This window comes from Neopelma chrysocephalum, unplaced genomic scaffold (assembly GCF_003984885.1).
Source record: "Neopelma chrysocephalum unplaced genomic scaffold, ASM398488v2 Primary Assembly neopelma1_59, whole genome shotgun sequence".
NCBI classification, from domain to species: domain Eukaryota; kingdom Metazoa; phylum Chordata; class Aves; order Passeriformes; family Pipridae; genus Neopelma; species Neopelma chrysocephalum.
The window spans coordinates 834,175-859,112 of record NW_020897714.1 but is presented as its reverse complement, the minus strand read 5'-3'; the positions used below and the strand labels follow the sequence as shown (position 1 = coordinate 859,112).

The 24,938-nt window shown below is 38.3% G+C and overlaps 1 protein-coding gene across 9 annotated transcripts in view; it reads left to right on the top strand.

Moving 5' to 3' along the window:
• GRIP1 (glutamate receptor interacting protein 1) overlaps positions 1-24,938 on the top strand; it is a 336,129-nt gene that overhangs the window by 294,137 nt on the left and 17,054 nt on the right. For 6 of the 9 annotated variants that reach the window (XM_027679645.1, XM_027679647.1, XM_027679642.1 and 3 more), the window contains exons 10-19: positions 149-304; positions 4,536-4,722; positions 5,992-6,137; positions 7,777-7,857; positions 15,394-15,463; positions 15,712-15,857; positions 20,027-20,171; positions 21,218-21,357; positions 21,531-21,719; positions 24,317-24,470. In XM_027679645.1, the coding sequence (XP_027535446.1) occupies positions 149-304; positions 4,536-4,722; positions 5,992-6,137; positions 7,777-7,857; positions 15,394-15,463; positions 15,712-15,857; positions 20,027-20,171; positions 21,218-21,357; positions 21,531-21,719; positions 24,317-24,470 (1,414 nt within the window). The remainder of the gene's footprint in view (positions 1-148; positions 305-4,535; positions 4,723-5,991; positions 6,138-7,776; positions 7,858-15,393; positions 15,464-15,711; positions 15,858-20,026; positions 20,172-21,217; positions 21,358-21,530; positions 21,720-24,316; positions 24,471-24,938) is intronic. The other 3 variants (XM_027679650.1, XM_027679643.1, XM_027679644.1) reach the window with 2 other exon arrangements.

The window sequence follows — 24,938 nt, the reverse complement described above, 5'->3', positions numbered from 1 at the left end:
GTCTTTGTTACTGGAAATGCACAAACCATTCCTGTGTATCATACACAGCTTATACATACAATGTTTGATTCATTGATGAGTTACAGGCATGTGCTGCACTCTTCCCAGAAGACTGAGTGCTGTATGCCAAGTGTTTGATTTCTTACAGCAGCTCTGGTGTCTTCATCCTTCTCTCCTACCTCCATGAGTGCATACAGCCTGAGTTCCCTGAACATGGGGACCTTACCTCGCAGCCTCTACTCCACCAGCCCACGTGGGACAATGATGAGGCGGAGGATGAAAAAGAAGGACTTCAAAAGCTCCTGTAGGTGGTAACAACATTTGCTCAAAATGTGCAGTGAATGGGTGGAGGAGGGGGAAGATACAGAAGAAAAGGTACACAGTACCTTAATTAATATATATATATATTCTAGACAGGAGAGAGAACAATTGGAGTTTCTGTTGGATGTAGGGAAACTTCAGCATAAAAATATTTGTCCAATACTAAAAGGAGATGAGCAGATATCATACAGCAATAACTATCTCATCTGAAATATATGAAAGAATGTTTTCTTCAGACAGTTCTGGAAGAGTTTGTTGTACTGTTACTGAAGTGATTTTCAGATTCCTTTTTCAACTCTGCCAGTTTCCATTAGGGAATAGAATTCTTAGCTGAATAGTCAAAAACATATTGCTGGTAAACTCAACCAGCTATCACATTATGGAAGACAAAGAGCTTGCTGCAGCACGTCCTAGGTAGTTCTAATGTTTACAACTACACCATAACCTGTACAGTTATTTTTGTGAGGAAGAGTAACAAGTAACAGTAAAGACTAAATAGCCTTGTTTGACTAATCTCTGGACTTCAAAGCATGGATTTCCTATGAGTCAGTAGTTTCCCAAGACAGGGTAGATACATTTCAGGCTGTTCCACTTTGTATATTATTCAGTATTCACAGGGCAGGAGAGAGTATGGCTGTGTCAGCATTTTGTTTCCCAGACTCCATGTATGTGCTGCCTCTCCTTTTGGCTTGTCCCTCTTTGTGTATCCTCAGCAGTTCAGTTCCTCCAGAGCAGGGAGGTGAGAACTGCCCTGTAAATCATCTGCTCTGGTTAATAATGCTCAGAGGTCCATTCTGGAAGAACTGAGCTGCTGTACATTACAGTGCTGCTGCCCTGTTTTAAAGATTGCCCACGTCATAGCAAAATCAGAGCAAATCAGCAACCTCTAAGGCCAGTCACTATGGAACTGTGAGGACATGTTAGAGAGGAACTGAGGTTTTGCTTTCTTGCAGTTTTTGTTGTTTGCTTGTTCTTATTTCTTTCATAAAGCAAATATTTTTGCATAACATTTGCCTGTAAGTGCATTTTTTCTTTTTAATCCGATCAGCCATTTTTCACAGCTCATCTGTTGACATGTTAGCTTCTAATGCATTCTTTTGGGTTGTGGGGAGATACTGTGTCCGTCACGCTTTGGTAACAGTAGGGGTCCAGGTCTTACATGTTCTCATGTACACATGAGAAACAGTAGTGGTATGACATTAGTAGTAATTGATTGAATATCAATTTGAAAATTAATGCAAAAAATAGTTCTTCTGTTTTGCTATATTTTAGCTGTTCAACAAAGGATAAAATCCTGAAAGCTAGTCCTATTATGGATCTTGGAGACAGGTGTTACTTATCAAGTTTTTCAGGTATTTTTCCTTCAAGGAAGCCTTGCCCTATGGTGTGTTATCTTGCAAAGGCTCATAACAAGGCCAGTGACATGGCATGTAAGTGGGACAGTCACATAAGCAGCGGGGCAGTCACTGTAACCTACATGAAAGATTCTTCAAGTCAGAAGGCCTTGAAGGCTGCTATGATTGAACAAATCTCTAGCAAGCAGAAGCTAGAATGAGGCTTTGTTGTGGGTTAGTTTATTATGCATTTGCATTGTGAGGTCTGGATATAGAACATTACAAAATATATGGAACTGGCCCCATCACTGAGTAAGTCTGTGCTTCGCTACAAGCAGTGACTACATCAACAACCCTGAATCAGAACTGGCTTTGGAGGAATTGGCTGGCCAACCAGGCTTGCTTCCTCTTTCTGTGAGCTTGCTTATAAGTCCATGCAGACTTCTTTACTCTGTTGTTAGATCTATACCCCATACTCATGACAGGAGTAACAATCAGCTTAAGAGACCCACGCTACTCTGAGTGTGCTACAAGTGACCATGATAGAGAACATCTGCCCCTGTACCTTTCCACTATCCATTGATAAGACTTGGAAAACCTTGCCCCTATCCCTTTGTGGGAGACTCATGAGAACCAGGTAGATTGACTGCTGTACTTTTCACAGCATTTTAATTTTAGTTGGATATTTTTTTCTTTAATCTGATTGGATCATTTGAGGATTGTATTAATGTAACTTTTAATAAATCTATAAAGATGTCACTTGGGAAGAAAAGTATGTAGGGTGCTATAAAGTTTGCATTGCCAATTATTTAAGAAAACTTGCATAACATAATGTGGTGGTGAAGTGCAATGGCAGAGGGGGTTACAAGACTTTTATGACCATGATTTTACAATCATTGCATTAGTTACACAGATCTTTCCAAACATATGGTTGTAAAAATTGAGGGCATGCCCTGCTGGCACATGCTTTATTTATGCCACTTGTTTTCAGTTTTTATTCTTCCACCTCTTTTTTTTGTTTGTTTTAAAGTATGGTATTCATTGTGGAAACACTTAGGTTATTTTTAGGTTAAAGTTTAAATTGTGAAGTATTTTGTAAAAGGTCAACGTGAGTAGTTGAAAGTGAGACATAATTTATATCAATTTACATTACTAGGGTTCCATATCTGGTAGAAATTGGAGAGGCTGTTAGACATGCATGGGTGTTGTTTTCTCAGCAGCTACCAGGAGAAATAGTGAACATTTTGCAGTTTCTGGATCCGTAATAATCCATGTATGTACCTTTGAATACATCTTGCTCTGCTTCTCATATAACTACAGGAATAAAAATAACAAGTACATAATCTTCAAATTCAAGATCATTATTTATATAACTGCAGGGCATACAGCAAACCAGCCCGCAGGACTGTTGCTAAGAGTTAGACAAAAACTATACAAGTATGCTGAAATGTACCCTAGCAGTAGCAGCCAGGGTTCACTGGAAGTACATGTACATTCATGTCACTTTTAAATCAATGAGGCTGCTTCCTGGCCTGTGAAAATTCTAATCTATCAAGCAGCTAAAAAATGGAAGTGTTTCTTGCTGCAGTTATTGTTGAGTTACAAACCACAACATTCTCCAAGTCATGGTTTTGGGTACCTGTTACATTTTGTAAAGGCTTAGCAGATAGCTATTGTTACACAATTTGGAGAGGATATTTTTATCTCTGCTTTTTTTGTTCCTGTTTCTCTTTCATTTTCATTGAGAGTGGAAGGATTTTCTAATTGTCACTTTTAAGTATCGACATCATCAAAATGTTTATCAGTTTTAAATCCCATAGCTAGTGACTTAATTTCCCAATGTGAATTAAAACTTTAGCTGTCCTAAAAGTTGAAGTAAATTTTATGAGACATTTAGATTCCTGGTAGGGCATTATAAAAAGAATAAAAAAGTTACAGAGTCAGCTAGATACCATACCTGCTGCATGGGGGGAATAGACATAAAAGTGATGGGAAACAAAGATGAAGCTAACAAGTAATTGTTATGTGACCTTTAAGAAAGGGAAAATGGAACTTTTCTGAGATTGGATGCCCTAAATTTCGACATTTCTAGAAGGTATGTTAGGGAATCTAGTATTATATTAACTCTTTCATAGGTAATTGCATTGAATCTCAGTGGTTTTTTTGTCTTGATTTGTTCTGTACTACAGCCTTTCATAGAAAGAGTGGGAGGGAGTAAATCAGGAGAACAGAAGTAGCTGCCTGTGTTTCTCACAGAAGAGTCCCCCAGTGGCTTTGAGAGACCCCAAAGAACTTTTTTTCACACAATATCTTGAGATATACTGGTTGCTAAAACAGTAGTGTTTGTTCACCTTCCTTACAATATCCAGTTAACCTGACAACTTGCTGACTTGTAGTAAACATGTACAAGAAGAAGCATCCTTACTTCTTGCAGACAAGCCTGATGCATGTGCTTTGTTGCTAATAACAATGCATTGCTCTGAGATGTTAAAAAGAGCTCGTGCGAATTGGCCTGAATAACAGCTAGGCTTGTGCCTCTAATTCCCTTAGCTCCTGGGAAAATTCTGTTTATCCACTCCTCAAACTTGATGTAAACAAAATTCAAGGATGTTCTGAGATCTTTGGGGTGGTGATATCAAACACGTTTATTTTACTCAGTACAAGAACTATCTTTCTGCATTCTAATGTACAACCAGATGTTTTCTATTCTCTTATATGTCATAACTGTTTATACGTTATTTATAAACTTTAGCCTAAATTGACTTTAGAAGAGATGTTTCATTGATTCATTGATTTACTGTACAGATCAATTTTCTCAAAAGGCAATGAAATTTCTGCTGTGTATGAATGTTTTTCCTCCTGGTCTGCTCTGTTTTATAGTGTCTTTAGCCTCTAGCACTGTTGGTTTGGCTGGGCAGGTCGTCCACACAGAAACCACAGAAGTAGTGCTGACAGCTGACCCCATAGTAGGGTTTGGGATACAGCTCCAGGGTAGCGTGTTTGCTACTGAGACCTTGTCTTCTCCACCTCTCATTTCCTATATTGAGTCTGACAGTCCGGCGGAAAGGTGAGGTTCTTTCAATTGACTGCTAAGTATGTTTTGGTGAGTGTTTCTCGGGGTACTTTGGACTTGTTGCTTTCAATTTGTGATGAATTGCAGGGCCTTGCTCAATGGAAGTGGGGCAAGTTCTTATCATCCAGAGTCCTCCACCAGGAGACTGGAAGCTGTATTCATGCAAAAAGGAAAAAAAAATCAAAAACATCACTGATGTCAAAATACTGATAATTAATTGTGCCATGGGGGGAGGCTGTGTCCAGCTCTGTTCAGTTTTAGTACAGAATCAAATTTTAGGGAATACCAGAGTTTTGACTTACTGATTATTTCATTGCAACATTTCAGTTGCATTGTTATTCTTACATATGTATTTAATCATGTAATGAGAACAATAGTAGTTGCACAGGCAAATACTAGCTGCCATTTCACCTGCAGCCCGGGGTCAGAGTTGATGTCCATGGGTGGGGTGGAGGCAGGAAGACCCCTCTTCCTGGGTCCCCAGCACGTAGAGAGCACACCTCATGCTGGGAGTGCTCAATACAGTCTTGGTGCAAAGGGGCAGCAGCTTCTGTCCCCCTCTGTGCCTGGGTAGACTGTTGAGCTGCTACGCCGCAGTTCTCCTGCAAGGTTACTGTTGAACGTGTTTGATCAGATGGCTTGTATCAGGAACTGTGTGGCCAGCAGGGCAGTGATCATCCCCCTGTACTCAGTATTGGCGAGGCCACGCCTTGAATCCTGACTTCAGTTTTGGGCCCTTCTCTGGAAGAAAGATATTAAGGTGCTGAAGTGTGTCCAGAGAAGAGCAGTGGAGCTGGTGAAGGGTGTGGAGCACAAGTCTTATGAGAAGTGTCTGAGGGAGCTGGGGTTGTTTAGCCTGGAGAAAAGGAGGCTCAGGGGAGACCTTATAGCTCCTACAACTGCCTAAAGGAGGTTGTAGCCAGGTGGGGGTCAGCCTCTTCTCCCCAGGTAACAAGTGACAGTACAGGAGTAAACAGCCTCCAGTTGTGACAGGGGAGGTTTAGACTGGATATTAGGAAAAATTTCCTCACTGAAAAGGGTTGTCAAGCAGTGGAATAGGCTGCCTAGGAAGTGGTTGTCACGATCCCTGGAGGTAGATGTGGCAATTCCACACAGAAATGGTGGTCTTGGCAATGCTGGGTTAATGGCTGGACTCAATGATCTTAAAGGTCTTTTCCAACTAATTGATTCTGTGATTCTGTGATATTGCTGGTTCTGGTAACATGTACATCTGATGATTGTTTTGTATCGTTGTGTACCAAGGTGTGGGGTGCTGCAAATAGGAGACAGAATAGTGTCAATAAATGGTATCCCAACAGAAGACAGCACATTTGATGAGGCCAATCAACTGCTCAGAGACTCCTCTATCACCAACAAGGTCACCTTGGAAATAGAATTTGATGTTGCAGGTATGAATGGCCTGTTATTCTGTCTTGTAAGAAAAATGAAGGAATAAATCCCAAGTACATTGCAAGTATACAAGTATTAGGCATCCAAGGTGGAGGCTTTCTCCTCACATCTGTACCATTCAGTTTTCAAGTGACTTATTTGAAACGTGTGTCTTTTTGGACAGCTTTCTCATTTCACATAGGCCTGCAGAGTACTTCAGAATGAAAATAGAAATGACAGGTCCTGTAGTAAGATCTGGTGACTGCCCCTCCTCTGAGATATTTCCGGACATTTTTCTGCCCTTAGATAGAAATGTTCTGCTGAGCGAGACAAATCACCTACAGGCCAAATACTGAAATATTTTGTTAGACAGAAGAATATCATAAAAGGGTGAATAAACAGAAAACTCTGAGGTATTTCACTTACAGTATGCCAAACCAACAATCTAAATAAAATAATAGAAACTGAATTAATAAAAGCCAGAAAGAGTCATTGTTAATGTCGCTGGTGAGTCTTTATTATCACTAATGACTTTCCTTTATTCTGTAATGTGTTTAAGCATACAGAATACATCTGTGAAATCACAAATTGTGTGTATTAAACAAGTACACATTATGTGTGCACTACCAAACTATGTGAATAGCAAAAACTATTAAGACTTGTCTTAAATCTGACAGTAGCTCCTTTTTAGTCATGACAATGTCAGATGTGCTGTATTTTGCGTAGTGGGATTATTGGTTTTGGTATTATAAAACCTTATGTCAAAAGTAGGCTAAAGGTTCCTAGTGTAATTCTCTATGTTCTTTAGGCATACAGACATCCATCTAGTATAATGTTAAAAAAAAGGTCAAATACAGTGTGTACATTCATATACATAGGAAACAAAATATTAAGAAATAAGAAAACCTAATAATGAGAAAGTCACTTAAATACACTTGAAATCACATGTATTTTAGTCCCTGCACTTGTTTGTGCTTCTCCAGTTTGCTCCATGATAGCAGACTCATACTCATGGTTAGAGTCCTCTGCCACATGTATGTTTGTACGTTTCCACAGCTGTAAATTTCAGTTATTCTTTTTCAGGCCAAGGGCCAAATCTTTGGTAGGAGTGATGCCAAAAGTCAGGGCTCAAATACAGTGCAGTGTGTTCAAGTGGGCTTTTTTCTCTGTCAGCTCCAGGCACTTCTCCATTACGGATGTTTTGATTCCTTTTCTTCCCACTAGATGTAAAGTCCATGGCAGTTACCCTAGTGGACAGTTACGAAAGTTAAGAAAGTGTTAATCCTACAGCAACAAGGGCCTGAAATCCTTCCAACTCAATCTCCTGTCCTTTTAATTAAAAGTTATCTGCCAGCAGTAAAATTTTCACGTGTGCTCTCAAAACTTGCATATGAGCTAAAAACCTACAGTCTCAGCTGGCTTCTAGCCCGTGCAATCTTCACAAATTCAGTTAAACCTTAAAAAAAATTGAGTTACTGTGAAATTAACAGTCAAGTTATAAATCATACTTCCTGTGTCCTGCCTCCTTCACTTCAGCACCCGTGTTTCATCTGTGCCATGTGATTCTGATGTGATTTCAGCAACTTACATGTATAGTTTCATGCACTTGGAATTGCTGTGCCTTATAAATTATCTAACATTTTAAATATATTTTTATAGAATCAGTTATACCAAGCAGTGGAACATTTCATGTGAAACTACCAAAGAAGCATAATGTGGAACTTGGCATCACCATAAGTTGTAAGTAAAGTGCTTATTTTTCAGACCGTGTTTATGAGATAATCTGCTGAGAGTAGCTTTTGTGGCTAGAGACTTATGTTTCTTTTGGTATAAGCTTCTTTTGCCTTTTTCTAGCTTCTTTTTCTGCTTTTTGTCTGATGAAATACCATCCTGTAACATATTTATACTTCCCTTCAAATAGTTAATGAAGCCAGAAGTTTGCCGGGTCTAATGCTTGACCTATTCCTTCATGCATAGTACATATTTAACTCCCATTAAAAAATTTTATTAAAAAAAAAAAGAAGTCAACAGAATTAGGTCCGTGCAAAAGTATTTCCATGACTGTGAAGTTTAAAGCAGAGTCTGCCATGGTCTCTCACAGGTTCTTGAACAGAAACCCCACTTAGCTCAAGAGTTCTCACAGGCATGAGGATTCACATACATGGGATTGTTTTCTGCTTCAGAACCCGGAGTCTCAATCTGTAGAACTAGTGGGCAGTCCTGAATGTGTGGGTCACATAGCAAAATCCCCTTTCAATCGGGATTTTAGAGATTGCTAAAGAAGGTAGCAATGGTCTGCATTAGTCTGTTTCTCAAAAAATATTTGTTACTGTTGTTAGAAATCAAAGTGTTTTTATACTTACTTTGTTAGCAGATAGTAAACACTGTGTTAGGACTGGATTTTGACCATGTGAACTCTGGCATACTGAGTTCAGCCCTTGATGGAAGGAAAAACAATCCATATCAAAGTTAATGGGCTTGTGCCTGACTGCAGAATCTGGTGTCATCAGAATTAGCATTCCTTTATGGTTGTAGCCTTTCTTAAATGGTTAGTCTTTCTTTGGAATTATTCATGTGTCTTGGGGAAGATTGTGCTGTAACTTGTATTCTCAAAGCTTTTACCAGCACAATAGAATAAGGTTAATCAAAAGTACAGCAGGGTACTCAGTGCTAAGAATTACATCTGAGGAACAAATGAGAGACATTTGCAGGCCTGTTTGCTTGCATTGCACACTTCAGTGAGTAATTGTTAGACTCTGTCAGATGTGATGTGATGCTTGAAGCAATGTATTTATTTGTGCAAATGAAAATATTGGGAAATGAGAAAACCTGGAGTGAGGCTGTTCTATTTAAATGTTATTCTTAGGATCAGTAATGGTTTGTAAGATTATTGAAAAAATAGGGTCTTCCTAGTAATTTGATTTGTGTTGCTTTTTGGACTTCACACATAATGTGCTTTTTTTTTTGTCTTTAGGAATAAACTAGTAATGGAAAGCTAATGTTTTTGGAATTTAGTATTTAGCACTCCTCTTCCAAACTTTGCATACTTTACTGACTAGGAACTTAATTCCAAAAATTAGTGCTTTATAAAATCAGTGCTTTATATAATCAGAGTGACATATGATTGGTCTTTTCTCTGCTCTTCTCTGTCTACTGCAGTATCTTTAATATTTAAATTAATTTTTCTAGTATATATAATAGTCTCACCTATTAATACTATTTAATGCATATGAAATGTATAGAGGATTAATTATTTACTTGCTTTTAAAGGGTTTATACTAATAACTGAAAGTTTGTGAATTTGCTTGGTAGAAGTCTTGAATTGCTACATTTCATGCTTGCTTTTCAGTACTTCACTCTGTTCTACCTAATTAACTCCTAAATGAGGCAGTCTGATTTGAAGAATATAAGCATTTTATATTCATTTTGTCAAGTTTCTGTCAGGGCACTTCAGCACATTAGCATGCCATTTATTACTGACATTGTCAGAAAGCTATATGATTTCTTTTAAAAAATTAATACTAAGGGAAACTTGACAGACTTGGTATGACCAGTCTTAAACAGGGGTGATGGAAGTGATCAGATCAGATGATCAGATTTTGGGCTGGATCTGTTTAAGTGCTATAGAACTGTTGCATCCTCTCTCTTCTCAAGTTAGTGGAGTTAGGGATTTTTACGAGAAAGTCATGAAATTACCTGACCTGAGAGACAAGACAGACATTTTTTGTCAAAAGGGAAATGTAGCCTTACCTTGGGTTGGCACCTGAACATACATCTGTTTTAAGTCCAGGACTTGTAAGTCAGCTGTTAGGAGTCAGACATTCTGTAAGCAGAATTTATTTTTCTTTCTTTGTGATGTTTTACTTCATAATAAACACCAAGTGTACCTGCATGGAGTTACAGCCAGGTATTTGAAGGCATATCTGAGGTGACATGCAACATAAAGACAAGCTAATTCATGGCCTTTGCAAAACAAGGCATGTAATAGGGGAAGAGACTTCTCTTAGTTTCAGATTTATTAATGCAAGAGAAAAATAATAGAAAAAGAATAAAAATCCCCATAGATAGCAAAACCCCGCAGAAAGCAAGAGAGAAGAAAATTTCTTGAGCACCATTGTTAATGTTAATTCAGGGCTCTCACTTTGGGACAGTGCATGTCAGTTACCTCACAGTCGGCCTTGCCCACTGCTGCCTTCATACACACACTGGACTCCTATCATCCTTCCCTTATCTCTGCAATATCTGTCTAATTTTTCCATTAATAGATACACTCACTCAATAAAGACCTTATTTCATAGTTTGCAAATACAAGTGACTGTAGAGTTCATGCTTCAGATATCATTATTTGCACACCCAGTTACCTGTTTAGAGCAATTAAAATATCTCAGTTCTTAAAATTATGTAATCCAAATAAAGCATGACATAAATAATATATCATATATACTGATAATATATGTATATAAAAAATAATATATAAAGCAATGTCCCTGCTTTTATAACAGAACCATTCCCTAAAAGAAGGATGGCTTTCAAGTAGATCTAGTAGTGTTCAAATCTGTTTCAATTTATTTGCCAGTGACATTGATTTTAGACCATGTAATGGGATATAGATTTTTTTTTTTAAAGATACATTTTTGAGGCAACTGACTACTTTATCATAGACTAATTTTTTTTAAAATACATTGAATGATATCCAATAAAGTGACTTACTAGTAGATTCTGGTAATTGTAGATAACAGCTTTTTTTTTCATTTTCTTTCTTTCTTAAGTAAGATTCTGATATACTTACTGGTGATGAACTGCAGCACTTTGCTTCATAAATAATCTTTCTGAAGCTAATGGAACTACTCAAGGAATAAGAAGCTGCAAAGCTGGTAAGAATATCAGAATCTCACTGAAACAATCATCAGTTTTTCTAAGTCATTTTGACTAGCAGCTGTACTATAGTCTCCTTTATTGTTTTTGTATTTCATCAGAAACAAGCTTTGTAAATATCTACAGATGTTTAGCATTGACAATGAGAATTTACTTTTTAAAGCATGTTTCTGTATATTTTGGGATTTCACCTGGCAAACCCTATTTTATTTTGCAATGTTACAAGTAATTATTTTAAAGACAGAGGAAAAAATCAGCCGATTTTTCGGCTGCTCCACATGAACCAATACTTAAGGAATAAAAGAGCTGCATCAGTCTTAGTCTTAAGACTCTTTCACCTATTTGATAATGACACTATTTTTAAAAATGTCTAATAGCTGTTAACCAGCAATACAGATAAATGGATTGACTTTGTATAAAAAATATTTTTCCATCACATGAGCATTTTCCTCTGCTTGTTTAGTTTGTTCAGTTTGATAAAACTCCAAAGCTTGAAGCCAGGCTGAGATTAGTAAGTGAGTTTTGGCTGGGTGGTAGGTGAGATGTCCACTCCAAAATCTGTTTAAGTCACTTTGTGGTTTGGTGGTTTGTTTTTTTTTAATTAGCAGTGAAATAAGAAAGAAGCATTGTTTGAGGGGTTTTTTTTAACCTAATGGAACAGCTGATCTACAAAATTGACAACACTTCATTGAACTTTCTTTCAAGTAACAGGGGACACGCAGGGGAAGTGTAGTAGTAGAAGTAGGGTAGAAACCTGTATGGAGACCTAGGATCATACAGTAATTTAAAGAGAGAGAACAAACAACTTGCTTAAGATCAGCCTTTTAGTTGCAACACTAAATTTAGTTACCTGTACAACCTTATGCACTCTTTGGTCCGCTTGTATTTCTTCATACAGACTGTAAGGTCTCCGCAAAAGCTGAACAGTAGGTAGACTAACAGCTGGGTCAGGGAGGACAAAGGATGAGATATTTGTTGGACAAGCAGAAGGGGATAAGGAGAGAAAATGAGCGGAGAGCCATAGCAGGGATACAGCAGATGAGGAGACTGAGCTGTGATCAGGAGTAGATGCGGCTGGGAACTTGAACAAGAAGGCTGGACATGGCTGAGTGGTAAGGTGCTTTGTTTTTAATAACCTCTTACAAACAAAAAAAATTCTGAAATTAGACATAAAAATAGAGACTTGAAGCTGTATGGTGTCACTTCAAACCTGCATTAAAAGAGTATCTTAATTAAGTGGTCAAATACTGTTTTCTCCCTGTAACTCTTGCTTCTCTGCTCTCTGGAGAGAGTTCAAGCACTGGTATGTAACAAAGGGGATGGAGGCTACATAATGAATGAGGTGGAGGATTGCAGAAAAACAAAGGATGTGATCTCATAGTCAAGATGGTTTAATGCTGCCCTGGAGAAATTAGGATGTTTTTCCTTTTCTCTGCAATAGACTTGTGCTGAGACAACTAATTTTTGGGGGTAGAGATTTTCTGGAGGTGGCTGCTTGATTTTCTTCAAAAACTGTTGAGATCCTGGGGTTGCACTTGCAGAAAAGCTGAGCATCTGCAGCTGTTGCTAAAAATGTGCTTTGGACATAGAAGCTGTTATATTCTACAAACAGTTGTGATATATGAAGGCATGGACGTCTGAAATTGCTCACCGAAAAGTGTCATACTTTGACCTAAATGTTCCTCTGTTTCCTTTCCTTATCTGTAAAATCACGATAATAGTACTCAATCTTCTTGCTGGGGACAGCATCTGTTCACCAGTATTTGGAAGGCAATCTTAGGCTGTGGTGATGTGCAGTACAAAAGTTCAGGAGATAATTAGTGATTTTATCTCTTCAACACAACTTGACTAGTTTGTAGTAAGTATGTCATGAGCATTGAACACTAATAAAGCAAAGTGTGGTGTACCTTCTTATTAAGGTCTTGTCAGCATGGGGTAATTCATTCCACACAAAGATGTGTTTGGTGCCTACAAAAAGGCTTTCATCCACCAGACCCAATAATAGCCCAGGGTAACTGACAAAATACTGCTGGTAAACACTTACTCAGTTTGAAGCTGTGATAACTTTGTGTGCAATATCATACCGTTTGCATCCACAGGTACTCTGTGGCTTTCCGCTTTGAGCTGTGCTCTTCCCCCCATTTTGGTTCCTTGTCTCTTCTTTTTGCAACAATAGTGGACTGTTTTCTTGAGTGCTGGTGTTTTGATAAGACAATTTCATAAAAGTATTTCAATACTCAAACCCTACACTGCAGACAATGTAGAGTGGGTAGCACATAACCTCAGAGACTTGTAAGGCAACCCAGAGGGTAAAAACATAGAATTTAAAAAAAAATTCACCGAAGTGATACTTTAAAACTTTAAACAGATACTAATTGGTGAAACAAATCCAAAGAATTCAAGAAAATCATGAAATTCTTATATAGGATATAGCTGACCCATGGCATGAAAGTATGATAAACAAGCTGTGAAAATTACACATCTTGCAAAAAGTTAATTACAGTTCTCTACATTGCAACATAGGCATTTCCTGAAAGTGTGCTGTTTCAGACAAGTTTCTAAAAATTCTTAAAAGTCCCTGTATGTCTGTCTTCTGGACTTTCAAGACATTGCATTTGAAATGTTGCTATTTAGCAGTTTTTGAAGAGGTCCTTTGGACATTCGAAGTCTTTCTTGGCCAGGGTAGCTAAGGTTAACAAGATCTGTTAGCATATTGTGCTGGAAACATCACTATTAATTTACCTTGCGGTTGCTGTAGGTGAATATTGTCATTTTCTATCAAAGAGAAGATTCATGAGCTGCTAAAGTAACCGACATCAGGATTTTTTAGGTGATCCTCCAACATGGGCAGCTTTTTGGGTGATTGTCAGTTAGACATTGGCGCATAATGGAAAAGTAGTCTTTGTGAATGAATGCAAGGGACTCAGTACACAGAGCAGAAATGACTTGGGGGCAGTCAAAGAACCCTAAATGAGCAAAGCCCATTAGCACTTCCAGGAGAACTGGGAGTGTTATACCACCTGGCAATGTTTTAATATTAGCACGCTCTTTGTTAACAACAGTCCCAAAAGTCAGCCTGTGTTCACCACATGGACCACCTCCTGGCCAGAGCAGCTGTAGGTGGCACACTTCCCAGTGGTAGACAGCATGTGCCACACAGCTGTCTAAAAATCTTTTCATCACCCACAAGTTCTAAGCCCACTGCTTACCATATCAGATCTTCAGTGCAGTCTTCTGTCAGCAAATGGAAGAACCCCACAAAACAGTGCATTCAGTGAAGCCACTCCAAGAAACAGTCCTCTGGAAGCAGTCAGTAGTTGTTGTCTTCTTCTGGGATAGTTAATTGCTTCCTATGCAATCAAAAGTCAAGCAAAATTGCTGAGTGAATTTCATGGCCAAGGGAAACTTGTCAAATATTTTTTCACAAGTCAGTAAAGAATTGCAATGACTGGAATTGAAGAGCAGAGCATCCTTTTAACCATGAGGGACAGATAGATTAACAGTTAATGTCAGATACTTCATAAAAGAGATGAGTTAGGTGTGCAAAGAGAGGAGTGGTGGGGGGTTTTACTAAATTGACCATTGCTGGAATTCCAGTGCTTATAGTAGGTATCCCCAGTACAAAGATGGGAAAAGTCCACAATGCTTAAGGCCCAGCAGCAGTATAGGGGGACAAGGTTACTCAACAGAAGAGGCACATGTTTACTTTGGAGGAAGCAACGAGTCACAGTGAAGCAAGCATCCGTGTGATGTAAGCTACATCTGTGCAAACATGATAACACTGCATCAGCCCAATGGTATGTGTCACCACTATCCACAGCATCTCATTTATTGTGAAGTATATCTCTTCTCATCCAGGAATCATTACCAAATTTGTACCTCTGCCTTAAGCACTGGATGGGACAGAAGTGGATGTGAAGAACGTGGGTTGGCCCACTCTACATATTTTGCCAGAGCAGCTCTGTAGGTCAGGGATATAATAAAACAAGATCTGTTCTGGCAAAGGATCATCATTAGTGCTTGTGCTGAAAAGTTCTACTAACAGCAAATCTTCCTTATGTGTTATAGCTACACAGCATTTTATGATAGATCATTGGAGCTGTACTGTGATATCTTCACGTGGTTCAGTCCTGGTCTATCCCAGAATTTAGACACATCAGACTAATTTTACTTTGTACCAGTCACTGTAATTCTGGAATTTTAAAATTTTTGAGTCTTAGAAATACAGTCCTACTAATATGTTGCTGATGTTTGTTTTATTATATGTACATATAATTTAGAGGAAGGGGAGGAATATAATACAGGTAAATAATGTGTATGAAGTGTTGACTTATGGACATAATTAGCTCATCTGCATATCTAGAAATAAAAACAAATGCTTGTATGTATTCTTTATTACAGCTCCATCCAGCAGAAAACCAGGGGACCCTCTGGTTATTTCTGATATCAAGAAAGGAAGCGTTGCTCACAGGTAAGACAATCAGTAAAAATCTGTTTCTGTTGCATAACCAGCCAGATTCAAGTTAAACAGAGGGAGACGCTAAGAGATGCTTTTTTTTGTTTGTTTGTAAAAAACAGTTAAAAATTTAAAGTCCAGCGTATTAAGAAATAATAGTTTTTAAAAATCCATCTTCTTTCTAAAATAATGTTCATACCTTCTAAAATACCTTTCTTTTAATATTACTAGAATTTCATGTAAGCTTGTTCATTTGTTCACAGGACTGGGACACTTGAACTGGGTGATAAGTTGCTTGCAATAGATAACATTCGACTTGACAATTGCTCAATGGAAGATGCTGTCCAGATCCTTCAGCACTGTGAGGACCTTGTAAAGTTAAAGATCCGCAAAGATGAAGATAATTCCGGTATTAGCAATGAGCCTATTGCAGAGTCTTTTGTATTTTCAGGAGTTTTAAAACATGGGGGTTTTCTTTTACATTTAAATTTTAGCAAAATGTTTTTTCTAAATATGTCTGTTTTATGCTAATAATAATCAGAAAATGTCACCTAAAAAGAATTTTAGTGGTATATAAAGTTTTGAATTTTCTCACTGGCTATATTGCATGCAGGAACTGCAGTGCAGAATGGGGTCTTCAGTTCTCTGGAAAGGGAGTTTCCCCACATGTGCAGCCATATAAAGTTGATCTGTTTCTTACCAGAGTATTGAGATTTTCTCTGCTTTTAACATTGGAATCATGGTTATCAAAGCATGCTTTGTCCATAAACTTACAAATTTGTTTTCAGTATGACTGTTCACATGCTTAAAGGTAAGTAGTACTTTACACGCTGTGCTGAATAGCTGATGGAGGAGCCATGTCTGATCAGCCCAGTGGAAGTAAAGGACCTGCCATAATTTTGCACACCTGGAGATAATAAAGTGAGTTCTGTTATGCATTGTAGTGGCAAAGGAAGTAAGACAGTTATAAATACTATTACTGCTGGTATTTGTATTACAATGTTACACAAAAGCATGAACTGTGCATTCACTTCTCTTTAGCTCTATACAATTTACAACAAAAAAGCACAACCTGCCACACTTTATTGTTTGAAATCAAGTGCAACTGTTGAACCAGTGTTTAGAATTGCATTATAACTCTTTTTTCCTTTAATTGCTTTTGAAAGCAAACTAAGTATCTTCTCTGTATGATCAATATAAAGCAAAGGCAGATGCATTTGGTACCTTGTGCAAATTGGCTTTCAGCAGTAAATTTTGATCAAGGAAAGTAAACTGCCAGTGCTTGGCAGGATATTGTGGTTAGCTCCCTGCAGATGATGAGGTGGGATTTGCTACACATAGTTGGTCCATCTTGGACAGAGGTTGTTCAAACTGACCATGGGCTATACATCCAAAGGGATACCTGACTGACAGTTTCTTTGCAAAACTGAGCAAACCAGGTATGTTATGATGAGCAAACTGCAACTACATTTGCCAGAAGATTGACGGGAAGGAAGTTTTGCTTTTTCTCCTGCACAAGAGGATTTTTTCAACTGTTCATGGTACATAGGATCCCTCCTTCAAATTCTTCCCCTCAATTGGGAGACTCTCATTATCAGCCTGCAGAGAAATTACCAAAGACCATAAGAGAGGAGCATGAGTTAGAGCCATGTAGAAGAAGTAGTAACTTCTCCCACACTTCTGTTTTTCCTTCCTCTGCTGTCTCTCGAACTCCTCCCCTCCTCCCTTCCCCAGATAGTTGTATGTGTCTCAGAGCTGTGTTCCTCAGAGCCACTGTGCAGGTGAGGCCAGCAGCAGGGTGGTACATGTCATGTGCTCCCCAGACTGTGCTGCTCTTTGCCCTTTTCACTGTATTGGTCAGATGTTAACTCTGAAGAGCAAGAGACTAGTGGACAGAGCAGAGGCATTGCATCACAGGAAAGGAAAGGTGGAAAATCTCAAAACCGTGAGACCCACAACCATGGTAGTTTGATTATATTTCCTCCATAGATGGAGATATGTTTTCAGCAGTTTTTCTCTTTTCTTTTTTTATTGCCAGCTTCCCAAACAGGACAATTTTATCTCCTGATTAACCTAATGGCTACCACCCTTTCTTGAATATCAGCGTTCTTTCCTTTCATGGCAAAACTGGCCTTTATGGTGGATTCTGGCCACATTGGATAGCTCACATTGCTGCTGCCTGGAGAGCACTGAAAGAACATCGTAGCATTCTGCCGTTAATTTTCTGACCTACAGCTAACCAGAAAACAGACATAATGGCTATTACCTTTTCAATTATCATGAAGAGTTACTTTTCATCCTTCAGTTGAAGTCTTGTACCATGTCAGTGCCACACCTGCGTAAACAGTACCAGCATTGGATCCCAGGGGATTTGTGTTGTTCCATAAATGCTTTCAGCAGCAAGGATGAGGTGCCATTCTTCTGCTGTACAGTGGCAACGTGCATGCTAGCCCACTGTATGCCAGTCAGAGGCTTCCAGTGCCGTCTTGGGAGTTGGGTGCTTCTGGAAAGAGCATCTCAGATAAAGTGCAGTTGGTGTAAACTGTGCCAAAACACTGATGACAATGCCTCAAGTAGGCACAAAAATCCCAGTATTTTTTGCTGAATAAACACCACTAGTTCTTCTCTCCTTTGATTCTCTATGTGTACCATTTTCTTTGTGTGAATAGCAAGGAAGAAATAGATGGGAGTTGGGGTGGGAGGAAGCTAAAGAACTAAATGTTCTGAAAATTGCAAAGAAACAAAGTGGCTCCAAAGATATTAGTCTTCCTCCAGCTCTGCTTAAGTACTGTGTTCACTATTAGAAGAAAGAAACTTTGAATCTTTGCTAGTGATGCAGGTATCTTTCTTCCTTTTAAAGCTTTTCTATCTACAGGAACAGAAATGGGAACATATGAATTTTCTAACTTGTCTCAGTTAGTTTTAGTAACATTTACAGAATGTGCATCCTAGACGTTTTCCACATTCACTGAACTGCTCAAAATGTCATTACCCACAGATCTAGGAAAATTTGCCCACCAGCCCAGTCATCCTGGCTGAATACCAATATCATAACATGAGCAGGAAAGCATTTGTTATTTTGATCTGAGAAGAAATATGGCATTTTAAATTTTAAAATATTACTTCACAACTCAAAGATGCTGCAGTTGATTGCTCTCCTGCTGTGTTTTTTATTAATAATACATAAAGAACATGCACTATATAAATACAGGCACCTTTCTTGATGATGCAACACCTATTGAGTATGGTTTAAGGAAATACATTATATTTAAGCTTACCCAGTGACGTATTCTTTTCTAGTTCTTATGATTGTTTGGTGAGACTAAAATGTCAAAAGAATTCAAAAAACTTCATGCAATATAATGAAGTAATATCTAATAGAGTTATTATTCAACTTAGTTGATAATTCAGTATTCAGAAGCTATTTTTGATTCTGTTACAAAAAGCTTAAAACATGTCCATCAAAACTATGAATTCTTTTACTAACACAGCTGCCCATCTTATAATGACTTTTGACTTGCCAGAATTCTTTTAAGGAAGTTTGGGTTTAAAACTTTTGAATTACCTTTAATTCTAAATTCTTTCCATTCAGTTCAAGAAACAGCTGAGTATCAGTATTTATACAATAGTAGTAACTTGCCTTTTCTCTAATAATGTGACCTTGCAGCAAAGAAGGCCAACAGCCTCCTGGTCTGCAATAGGCAGAGCCCAGCCAGCAGGTCAAGGGAGATGATCTTTTCCTTCTACTCAGCATCAGTGAGAGATTTCGAGAGTGCTAGGGATAGTCCCTGGGCTTCCCAGTATAAGAGAGACATGGACGTATAGTGGATGAGGTGCAGCAAAGAGTCACAAAGATGATGAAAGGGCTAGAGCATCTCTCCTATGAGAAAAGACTGGGGGAGATGAGACCACTCAGCCTGGAGAAGAGAAAGCTGAGGGGGATCTTATCAGCATGTATGAATGTCTGAAGGGAAGATGTAAAGCAGACAGGCTCTCCTCAGTGGTGCCCAATGACAGGACCAGGGGCAATGAACACAAACTGAAACACATGAGGTTCTGTTTGAACATCAGGAAACACTTTTTCTTTGAGAGAAACCAAACACTGGCACAGGTTGTCTAGAGAGGTTGTGGAGTCTCTACCCTTGGAGCCATCAAGAGCTGTCTGGACACAATCCTGGGCAACTAGCTGTAGTTGGCCCTGCTAGTGCAGGGAGTTGGCCAAGATGGCATCCAGAGGTCCCTTTCAACTTCAGTCATTCTGTGATTTTGTAACAAAATAGCCTGAAGCTATATTTTAATAGGAAAGAAGATCTAAAGATTTTAAACAGAGTAAAATATAGTCTTAATAGAATGAGGCAAGTTTTTCTGGTGACTTGTGTACAGGTTTTGGCAGTAAAAAAGAAATTGACAATAGATAACTTTTTTCAAAATAATCCAGTAGAATATGGTTAAGAAATGTATCTGAAATGTAATCCTTTGAAAATGTTGTTTGATTACCAGTCACTAGACTGAATGTGCTATTTTTTTCATTCCCTCTTTCATAAGAAACCAATTGCATCCCCTTGGCATTTATTACAGATGAACAGGAGAGCTCTGGAGCAATTATTTATACTGTTGAGCTCAAGCGCTATGGTGGGCCTCTTGGAATTACAATCTCTGGTACTGAAGAGCCCTTTGACCCCATAATCATTTCCAGCCTTACAAAAGGAGGATTAGCTGAAAGGTAAATTGGAAAACAAATTAATTTTAAATGTTTCAAGATAAAGATTTGTTTTGTTTACCTGAAGATGCTAATTTATATAGCTTAGAAATTTGGTTTTTTAATAATTATCCAAATCTGACTTTATAATCTTTTTGCTGTTGTTTTTTGATCATTGCCAAGCTCAGGAGCATGAGCGATATCTTAACAGGATGTACATGTATATACTGTACAAGGCAGAGCAGAGAATTGCGGTTCTTATTATAAATCACCAAGGAAATACTAATCAATCAAACTGCTCAGTCACAGGAACATTTTAGCAGCCTTTTAAAACCAATAGCCTTGTACGGTATAATAAGTGAGGAAAGTACTTCATGTGTCTAAGTTTATCTGAACTTGTCATATCTGCCACTGCAATCTGTATGTGCACTTTCATACACTGTAGCAAGCATTATCAGAGGATCAGAAGTGCTCCTTGTGGTAAGTGATAGAGAATAATGAAAATGGTAAAGTTTTCTATCACCTGTTATTTCTAAGATTGGTTGAGTCATTCAAACTGGCACCTTTGGTGGTGGTTTCAGAGAGAACTTACAGCACACGTGATACTATGCACAGCCAGAACCAAGTGTGTTTACACAAAAATAATTTGTTTTCTTCTCTTGATTGACCCATCCTGAAAGCCACATTGTTGAAATAGCTGGTTACTTGCTCACAACACTTTTATTTGTTATGTTGTGAGACTTTCAGAAACTTGACTCATTTCAGAGCCTAGTGAGCTGTCTGAGGTTGCTCTTAAACAGGTGGGCTGCAATGAATATCATCTACAGGTGATTAACTCAACTGTCTCAGTAACAGAAATCAACATCTTCATGCCTCAGCTCTGCTATTGTCACTACAACAAAGGTGACTTGCTTCAAGCATTTCTAAAAAAAGAACTATTCTCTAACACAGCTATAAAAGCAAAAAGAAAGAAAGGAAGGGAGATGAGGCTTTCGTGCTCCAAATATGCAAAGAAATTGCCTTTGTTGCTTTTTGTGCTCTCTTCTCAGTGTTTTACTTCTCCCTTGTAGGACTGGGGCAATTCACATAGGAGACAGAATCCTTGCCATAAATAGTAGCAGTCTGAAAGGAAAACCTTTGAGTGAAGCCATTCATTTATTACAGATGGCAGGAGAAACTGTCACCTTGAAAATCAAGAAGCAAACAGATGGTGAGTGTGGCCAAGGGTACCATCAGTGGTCCTCAATGCGTGTGTTATTACAGATTAACAAGCATTTAAGCCATCTATGGAAAAGTATTGTGTCAGTAATAAAAAGCAGATTCTTGGAACTGCAGTAAAGCAATGACCACCACCAGCCCTTTTTTTTTTTTAATCCTATTCAGCTACCAGTCCCAAGAAATTTTCCGTCCCCGTGGGTCACATGAGTGAACTGAGCGATGCAGAAGATGAAACCTCTGCTGCACAGAAATCTGGCATGCTCTCGGACGTCTATTCCACTACAGTCCCTAGTGTTGACAGCGCAGTAGAGTCGTGGGATGGCTCTGGTATTGATACCAGCTTTGGAAATCAAGGTACTATAAAGAATGCAGTTGACATTTAAAGTAGGAATTATTGCCTTCATAGTTGACCTTCCTTTGCCCTAAAGAGAACTTTTTATCTGTACTAACTTTAAACCCTGTACTTTGTAATGCACTGCTGTCTCATTATGACCATACACCTCACCAGGCAGCATGATTTCTTGCACTTGGCTGGCCTCAGATTTACTCTTTCATGAGGATGTGATGTGTTACAAAGCATTTATCAATACATTAACAGGCTTTTGTTAGCTTTACTGACATCTGAATAGCCTGGTCCATAGCTCATCCACAACTAAATGAGTTTATCCTTCAAAGACAGATCAATGCAAGGCACAGAGCACTCTGGAGATGTTCATGAATTTGATGCCCATATGCAGTTAATTTTTAAGTGCCAATAGATTTATTATAAACTGATGAAGGGGAACATGAGTCATTGCTTATGATTTGTAAATCTTTTGCTTCTTCCTCATTCCTGCAGTATTGACATCTAACTTTCAGCTGTTGAAAACAATCATTCTATTTAAAAACATGATTTTCCATAATGATATTTTTTCTACTTCTGTTTGACTATGGTTTTAGATAAGTTTTTCAAATAATCTCAATTTGTAACACATGTTTATTTAGGCAGTGAGGGATACAGACATCTTGTAATATTCTTGATAACAAGAAAAATAACTTACACGCAGCTTCAGTGTTTTATTTGACTCTTTTTAAAATTTTTATTTCCATAGTAAAGCATGTATTCCCACCACCTGGCAGGTATTTGAACAGGTAGATCCTTACCTCAAATAATTTTTTCACTGAAGTTAGAGTTTGGATGAATTTTCCTCCTTTTCTGTTTTTAGCTGTGTTGGTCAATTTATCAAAATAAGTCATGTTAGATTTTCTTCTGATATTTTTAAATTCTAAGGAGAAATCTTGCTGAAAATGTGCTAGAATGGTAATTCTAATTTCCTGGGTGAATTGATGATATTTGGAGCAAATTGTTTAACTGTGGAAAGGATTGAGGCCCAGAATGCTTTCCAAAGTCCTGATGATTCAGATGCCATGTCAAAACTAAACCAGTATCTCAAAGCAGATTTTTTTTTTTAACTCTCTTGAAAAAATCAGCCCAGACTTGGCTGGATACATGGTACTTCTGCTAAACAGCCTGAGAGTAAACAGATTTGTGCCTTTATCCCTTGCTGTGGTGGTGGCTCACATTTCTAATAAAGTTCATTCTGTCTTGACCCGTCAAACTGAGTTTGGCTTTTCTCCAAACTTTTCTTGGCAATAAGCGCAGGATGAGAAAATTGAGGAGTTTGGAGGATGTTTCTGGAGCACCAGATAATGCTTTATCCTATTAGTTACCAATTTAATGCTGGTGAGCTATCTTTTCTCTTCTTGAATTAATACCCCATTTTGTACCTTTGTCTTATGTGTCTGCATTACTAATCTGGAGCCTACCCCTCACAGCAGTCACATCTTTGCAACCAAAACCCTTCCTAGAATCTGGGAGTATGTTAATGTCTCCTAATTAGCTGGAAAATGCACACAACTGTGTAGTTACATGGGATTTGAGGGAGACAGGTCTAGACTGATTTATGCAAGCAAATTACCCCCTTTAGAGGAGTGGCAGCAGTGATAGTTGTTAGTCATCAACAAAATAGAACTTTCTAATCCAATATGCATATCAAAAAACAGCAACTATAGAGCTAGAAAAGGAATACATCAATATGAAGAATATTATATATGTGTAATATTCAGCTCTACCATAATGGATTTTACTTACCAGATCAGGATCAGCTTGTGACCAGTTGATCTGTGTGTTCTTGATAACATCACTGGGAAGCTGGTTCCTACTTGGAATTCGAAGTATACCTAGTTCCGTTAAAGAAATACTGTTGAAGTGATACCTGCTTTGCATATATGATAAAAGCACCCAGAAATAAACTCCTCAGGTATAAAGGCCATCTAATGCCACTTACACAGCCTTGAGATATTTGGAAATGGGTGATAGAGAAATGGCTTTCTGCACGGTGAGCTTTCCAGGGCTGTATATTGGTCCTGGGAATGCGTACCCATTGTGAGACAGGCCTTTTCTGAACTCTCCAAGTAAAAGGAGTATGTGAAAAGTCGAGTTTGTGGGATTTTTTAATGCATCTTTGAAAACTCCTTTTTTTTTTTCAATAAATCTAAAGCGCATTTTTCGTAATAACTTAAATTTTGGGCGTGTTGCATATGACCATGTTAACACATTTAGCACATCCATAACACAGGATATATTCACTAGTATTCAATCTAGGATGTCAAATGGAAATTGATAAATTGTGGCAATGTCTAGAACTAAACATAGAAGCAGCTGAGACATAAACAGTAGAACAATATTAGATGTATTTAAGGTTCTGCTTTCAGCGGACTTTCACAGGAGAAGCTCTAGAGCACACCTAATTCCAGACATAATTCAGATCATAAATAATCTGACTACAACTGCAAGAACAAAAAAGGTAACAATGATGAATCCATAAGTTCTAGAGAACCCCGCTTCAGAGATGTGCTTGTCTGTCATTACAACATATGCAGTGCTGTAAATATAGAATTCATCTTTTTAGGACACACCTATCAGGCTTCAGGATACAACTTCAATGCCTATGAATGGAGGAGTCCTAAACAGACTAGTTTGTCCCCTCCAAGCAAACCACGAAACCACCCATTTCATGATACAGGTCTGGGTGATGAGGAATGGGATCAACCTACAGCAAGCAGGTAAGTTCCCATATGAGTTTCTGTTTTCTGATTTGCATCAACCCTGAGATTAGCTGAGCTGGTTAGAGCGTGGTGCTAATAATGCCAAGGTTGTGGGTTCAATCCCTGTATGGGCTATTCACTGAAGAGTTGGACTTTGAAGATCCTTGTGGGTCCCTTTCAACTGAGAATGCTCTGTGATGATATGCTGTGGTGTCTGGAGGTTGTGATATATGGTAAAATTTGCTGAACAGCCTTGTCCAATTCCCATTGATACACTGTTCACCAGTACTGCTTTTATCACCTTCAGGAAATGAATAGACACGTACCAGACCTGTCAATTTGAATCAGAGATGTAAATAGACATGTTATAAGTGCACATCTGCATCAGTGCAGATGTTAACACTTAACTGCTAGAATGAAATTATATTTTTCTAATGAAGCTATAAGAGCTCTTCCTTTAAATATGAGATACAGTATACTTCATGA